The sequence below is a fragment of the Orussus abietinus genome, unplaced genomic scaffold (assembly GCF_000612105.2).
Source record: "Orussus abietinus isolate OABI.00-Male unplaced genomic scaffold, Oabi_2.0 scaffold44, whole genome shotgun sequence".
NCBI lineage: Eukaryota > Metazoa > Arthropoda > Insecta > Hymenoptera > Orussidae > Orussus > Orussus abietinus.
This window is the reverse complement of record NW_019394518.1, coordinates 460,496-466,984: the sequence shown is the minus strand read 5'-3', so window position 1 is coordinate 466,984 and position 6,489 is coordinate 460,496. Positions and strand designations below refer to the sequence as shown.

Below are 6,489 nucleotides of genomic sequence, written 5' to 3'. Positions count from 1 at the left end.
GCCACCAGCCGTCACGAAGCGAGAGCGTCCAGCGCCGCGCCGCGAGAGACCCGCCACGAAGAGAGAGCGACTTCCCTGAGACGCGCCGCTCTCGCCGAGGTACGCGACGCGCAGCCCTGCAGGAGCCGCTCCACGGCGCGGGAGACCCGAAGAGGAGGTGCGCGCGCACGTTGGGAAGCTGCGCTTAGGCGGCGGAGCGCGCGACCACCGCCGCTCTCCTCCGACCTTGCCGCGGACCGGCAGATCCTTTACTCACCCTCGCTCGCGCGCATGCCTAGCCGCGCACCGCGCGCACCCGCTCGCCTCCGCACACCTTGGCGAACGTGACATACGTGGATCCTCCCGCATATCGGGCAAACCGGTATCTAAACGAGCCACGCGGGTGCGTAGGTGTTCCGGCAAACTTGGCCACGGAGAGACGCATACAAAGAGGCGGAAACGCGCTTCAAAGCGGCCCCCCGGGGGAGGCGGAAACGCGGAGGTGAGCGCACTCACCGAGCCGGCCGATTCGAAGATTTAAACCGGAGCATGACGTGAAGCGTTTTCGAGGTGCTGCTGACCGAACGACTTGCCTAGGTGGACCGAGGTACTTGTCAAACAGGTCTATAATCCATTTCGCTCGACATTCCTCTAATCTTAACATGTAGTCATACACGTGATATACAAGGTTAAACCGCAAACTATAAACTGTTTAGCTCTCCCCCAGACGCCGCGGCGGTACTACGTACCCGTTCAAACGGCGCTTTCCGAGAAAGATTAAGGAGTGCTGACGTAAACGTAAACTTAAAACTTTGTAACTCGTGAGATGGATTTTGTTTGGGGTCATGTGCAATGCAACGACGGTATCGTATCTGAAAATAGGATATGTTTAGTGGGAATGGTAATGGTACGTAAGGTCAATTTTTTTTTATCGTGCGTTCACTCGGTAGGTAATCTCGAAGAGAAGATTTTCAACCTTCTATGGGATTTTCTTGCGTAACGTGAAACGTGCCGTGTAATTATGTACAAACTGATTGAATTATTTCAGAGTTGTTACGTTGTTGCTCTTGTTATGGCGGATCTGCATCAGATGCGTGCGATAAGGGGATACTACACGGCACGGCAGTCGCTGGTTAGGCGAATTAACTGGAAGGACAGAATGTGAACGTCACCCTCGATTGGCGGGCTCGAGAGCTGCTTAGAGAGAGGGAGAGCGTGGAAGTGTGAGAGGAAGAACGCGAGAGGGAGAAAAAGGGGGAGAGAGACGCCGAGAGCAGCTGGCTGTTTTTCGGACCTCGTGTCTAGACAATCGCGATATGCGGAAGGACCCAAAATCCTTTCTCACATTCGGGTCCTGCGAGTTTTGGGTTCCCTCTTTCGTCAACACCCTCTCGCGGTGGGTTTCGAATTACTGCCCCGCAAGAACGACCCCTTTGCGACTTAGACTGCTGTCCCCTAATGGCTAGTTTGATTTGTAATCGCAAGGAAACACGTATTTGTAGATACTGTATTATGTTAATTTTAATGTCATATTTAGATGAAACTGCGAGACAATGTATGTGTACTGGAATTGTTGCGAAGGAGTGGATGCGAAGTGGTATCGCGTCACGGGTTTCAGTCAATGTTATTGGATCATAAATGATGTCGATAAGATATTTCATTAATTTTAATATTATCATAGAGAAATGCGAGAAATTATGGGCGGATAAAGATATAGCTGCAAGGGTGTGGATCGAGGTGGAAGAAGTGGTAGCGAGAGGGAAGAGTTAATATTTTATTAGATTATCAGTCGTGTTGATATTTCGCACGTAGACCTCACACTTTGCGGGATCTCAGTTGGGATAGAGATAGCGAGATGATACGTGTATACGGACGATACCCAGTCTGAGTGTGTAGCCAAAAAAAAAAAAAAAGCAGAATGGACACGTTAGACGATCCCCCGAGTGTGAATATAAATAGAGATAGCCGAAGGTTGTATATCAAATAGCCGGTTATCATCACGGGCGGGATGCACCTGACCTCAGCAAAATGGACGACTGTGGGGTACCTCTTGAGTCGGATAGTCATATATAACGAGATAACGTTTAAAGTATAAAATAATTTGAAACTGTTCAGTACAGCGCGAAATTCATGAATGGATTAATACTCGAATCGCCTTGCGGAGTTGTTTCAGATTTTATGAAAAGTAACACCCTTTCGTTTTCAAGGCGAACGTGGAACCTCGGAATTACATCGCGACCTTGTAACGAATAATTATAATTGCATGGGCGTGTGGCGGCCTCTTTACCTGATTTTCCTTTTTCAGGAGTAGCTGCTGACCGCAGAAAAAGCCAAGATGTACAAGCTCCTAGGAGGTTTCGCACACTACCTGAAATGGCAGGATGTGACCACGGATTCCATGGTGTTCCGGATGCACAATCTGTTCACCACGGTACTGCTGTTAACGTGTTCCGTTATCATCACGGCTACTCAATACGTTGGGAATCCGATTTCCTGTATCGTCCAGGGCTTGCCTACACACGCCATCAATACCTACTGCTGGATAACGTCGACATTCACGATGCCGGATGCGTTTAATCGCCAGGTACCACACCGTACATTAGAACGTTTATTTTTCTGTTGCATAAGTTCGTGGGTAAATTTTATTTCTCGGAAACATTGGAGATGTTTGACTAAAACTATCCTAAAGAAAACTGAAGGTGGTATGGAGTGATCAACACTTAGAGGATGCATTGTTAATTACCATGTGATTCATTTTGTTGGAAAAAAAATTCAAAATAAATGTTTGGACCTTCGTAAGCGCGCACGCGAATTTATAGAGTGTCTCGATATTTGATTGGATGAGGGATTAATGAGAGGAAAAAATGAGTGATGTTTGTGATCTGCAGATCGGCGTGGAGGTCGCCCACCCTGGCGTCGCCAACGACTTCGGGGACTTTGACGCGAGGAAATACTACACCTACTACCAGTGGGTCTGCTTCGTGCTCTTCTTCCAAGTAAGTTCGTTATCCGTGCACGTGCGAGTGCCGGTAGTTTCTAGGAACTGTAAGGGATACAAGAGATATACAAGATGCACGAGCTTGCAGAGGGTTCCGGTGACTGTCGCACGTGTCTCATCTGCTCGGATGTGTGGTCTCGTTTTTGCACGTCAGCAGTTTTCTCGGGGACCATTTTTAAATTTAGTCGCTCCCTTAATGTCACTTCGAAGGTCTGGAGTAGGTACTTTATATTTAGAAACTCCCTCGTCCTCCGAACCGAAGACATCTTCGAAGTACTCGTATCTTATATTTAGGAGCTCACACGATCTTCGAGAGATTTTAGAATTCGCGGACCAAGTGTTATAGACTAGGATGATATAACTAATTGTAACGGTAAAAAGATATTCAGTTGGTTTTGGTGAAATTATTATTGACATGTTTCTTATTTCTTTTAGGCAATGCTCTGTTATGTACCCCATTGGCTGTGGAACGCGTGGGAGGGCAGTCTGATCAGCACTTTGGTGATGGGTCTGAACCACGGCTTGAATAAGGAAGATGTCGTCTCTAAGAAGAAGGGTGTTCTGATGGACTACCTAATGAGTCATATCAAGGTACAGGCATTTAAAATTCTCCCAAGGATCTGCTAATGTAGCGTCCTTGAGTCGGGCATTGTCAGCACTTATCAGCGTTTGCTGACGTCTCAGAGAAAGTCTGAACAAAGGCAGACCCAAGAGCTGGCCTACGCGACGTTCCAATTCGTGCTCATTGAATTCAATTTGCACTAATTCGCAACTCACTTTTCAGAGACATAACACATATGTATATCGGTACTTCGTCTGCGAGGTGCTCTGCCTGGTGAACATCCTCACTCAGCTGTACCTGATGAACCGCTTCTTCGACGGGGAATTCCTGAGCTATGGACTGCGCGTCGTCCAGTTCTCCGACGTTCCCCAGGAGGAACGCGTCGACCCCATGGTCTACGTCTTCCCACGGGTCACCAAGTGCATCTTTCACAAGTACGGAGCGTCCGGGACGATCCAGAAGCACGACTCCCTCTGCATTCTACCGCTGAACATCGTCAACGAGAAGACCTACATCTTCATCTGGTTCTGGTTCGTCATCTTGTCCTTCCTCCTGGTGGGCCTGATGCTCTACAGAGCAGCCATAATCTTCCTACCAGTGATGAGACCTAGACTTCTGCAGCTGTCGGCTCGGGTCCTCTCCATCGAGACTTGTCGTAGCATCAGCAAGAAGCTCGACCTCGGGGACTGGTGGATCCTTTACGTCCTCTCCGGGAACATGGACTCGCTCATATACCGCGACATGCTTCAAGAGCTGACCAAGAAAATGGGCAGTGGTTCCAACTCCCAGGCAGTGAACGCCTAGACGCAATTTAGGATGCTCCCTTAGCCGATCTTCGGTTGCAATTTGTTAAGGGTGGACGCGATAGAGTCCGGTCAGTCGCGGAAAACGATCGCGATCGGACTCGTCATCGTAGCTTTAGACAAAAATATCAGTACATACGTGTGCCTTCTCGTATGTATGTAACGTTACTTTTGACATACAGGCTAGCCTGTATGTGTATGATGCGCTGTTGAAAGCAACCACATTTCTTAGTACAACCTCTTCGTGTTGTATTAATTTTAATGCGGTCTCTTTTAACAGCAGGTACACGCATCGATACGCACAAACGCGTCGATATTACAGTATAGATAAGTCTTAGGGATTTTCTACTTAGGACAATCGTCATTCCATTACCGCGATGTAGAGAATCGCGACTTCTCGATGCTGAATGGTCTATGTCTCTGCTCAAGGCATTTTTTGTATCTCGTTTGTATTACCTTCGACTGCGACGGCTCGACCACTCCCATCCTCGAGCTGATTATCAATCCGTGGCGTCGACGGCTGAAGAAGACTGAAACAATGTGAACGTCCGCGCCTCGAATAATGAATTTCTTTATATATATATATATACACATTGTTTATCCACAATTTATCGGCGTACGGAGGCTCGCGTGTCTTCCATGTAAGATTTGAGTGCGCGACGTGTCTCTAGCGGAATCTCGTTACAAGACGATCTACGCGCTTACCGACCTTTCCATTTGTGATCTGTATTAGTGCAGCTTCCGTAGCACTCTTTAGTGTAGGACTTGTACTGGTTTGCGAGATTCGGAGAAAAAATGCGCTGCCGTGCTGGGGGCCCAGAGGCTCTAAAATGTGGCCTTATTCGCTCCCTTAACTTAGGACCAGGAAACACTCCACCTAATTCTAAGCTCTGTACCGTTACACTTTTGGGACGATTAAATCAATCGGACTTTTCGGGATTTTTTCTTCCTCTTGTTCTGCACTCCGTAATTAAGGTGATGCGTTAGCGTTATCTGGAAGGTTCAACCGTTTATAAAACTTTTCTCCGGACTTCTTTCAAACTTTACAACTTAAATACGGTGGCTATGAAAAAGGTCTTGATACTTATGTAATTTCAATTTTTCTAAATTTGTTTATAGACGGTTTACTTTAAGTTATAAAAATGAAATTTTATGGATGTCAGGACTTTCCGTACAGTCTCCATGTTCACGTTGTAAAGTTTGAAACGATTCGATGCACCCAGTTTTATATATATATTTTGACGTTTTATATACACAGAATGACCCTTTTATATCACTTTGATTTTACCTACGACGAGGTATCTACTTTTATCTATTATTTGATATCTATTTGCTCGTACTCACGACGTAATATCTACTTACTCAAGGAATGTATTGGGTAAGATCGGGTCTATAATAACCGAGCGATCTAGACCAACGAACGGGCTTTACTTTCGAGAGTAATGCCCAGCAAAATGTGCTTTGTAATTATCCAATTATTCCGAGGCGTGCGATCATTATCGAGCGATAAGTCACGGGGAAAGTGATATTTCGCAGAAAGTGCCAGGAGGCAATTCCGACGACGGTTTGTCGCGAGTCATAGCAGAGAAATTCCTTGCTAAGAGAACCGCGAAGATGAAAAGTTAAACTCCGAGCTGGGACGAATCAATTATGCAAAATAGTTTTGAAGCGCATTGTTCGATGCGTGACACAGAGTTAAAGTAGCGTTCTCTCTTTTCTGTGATTTATACCCGTGCTAAAGACTTAGTAGGCTCTTCAGGTGCAAATGGTACCACTTATCATGCATTAGACTTAACTCTGTTAAACAGATTTTTTTTGTGCATTTTTGTCACGCGATGACGACGTATTTCTTTTTTAACTCATGAATGAGTAAAAAAAGAAACGCGTCGTCGTCACGTGCGTCTTGCCGCGGTAATTGTTTTACTATCACACATATGGTATTTTTTTTCGATGCAAGTCTATTTTTGTCACTGATTCAAGGCGCAATTATGGCAATTCTCTTGTATAATTAATCAACTTAGGTGGACTGTTGTAGGTTTGTTCGACCAGGAACACGTGATACGAGCTATTAACGCCAGCCGGTGGTGGCAGTAACTCTTCCGTCCGTTACGTCTCATTAGAGTTTCATTAAATTATTGCAATGAGCC

The 6,489-nt window shown here is 46.1% G+C and overlaps 1 protein-coding gene across 6 annotated transcripts; it reads left to right on the top strand.

Annotated features, from left to right (window-relative positions):
- On the top strand, positions 1 to 5,281 carry LOC105702055 (innexin inx1). Of its 6 annotated transcripts, none has more exons than XM_012429301.1 (6): positions 1 to 157; positions 391 to 586; positions 2,285 to 2,563; positions 2,868 to 2,975; positions 3,413 to 3,568; positions 3,762 to 5,281. In XM_012429301.1, the coding sequence occupies exons 3-6, from the start codon at positions 2,315 to 2,317 to the stop codon at positions 4,341 to 4,343; spliced, it is 1,095 nt and encodes a 364-aa protein (XP_012284724.1). In that variant the 5' UTR covers positions 1 to 157; positions 391 to 586; positions 2,285 to 2,314; the 3' UTR covers positions 4,344 to 5,281. The 6 variants fall into 6 exon arrangements, with proteins under 6 accessions (XP_012284724.1, XP_012284743.1, XP_012284715.1 ...); XM_012429310.2 differs by having other exon boundaries at positions 4 to 99; XM_012429320.1 differs by lacking the exon at positions 391 to 586.
- The last annotated feature ends 1,208 nt before the right edge of the window (positions 5,282 to 6,489 follow it).

Excerpts from the sequence above, each read along its gene's own strand:
- LOC105702055 (XM_012429320.1), top strand. The coding sequence starts at position 2,315 with ATGTACAAGCTCCTAGGAGGTTTCGCACACTACCTGAAATGGCAGGAT. Across the intron at positions 2,976-3,412 it reads GCTTCGTGCTCTTCTTCCAA|GCAATGCTCTGTTATGTACC; the intron begins GTAAGTTCGTTA and ends TATTTCTTTTAG. Across the intron at positions 3,569-3,761 it reads ACCTAATGAGTCATATCAAG|AGACATAACACATATGTATA; the intron begins GTACAGGCATTT and ends CTCACTTTTCAG.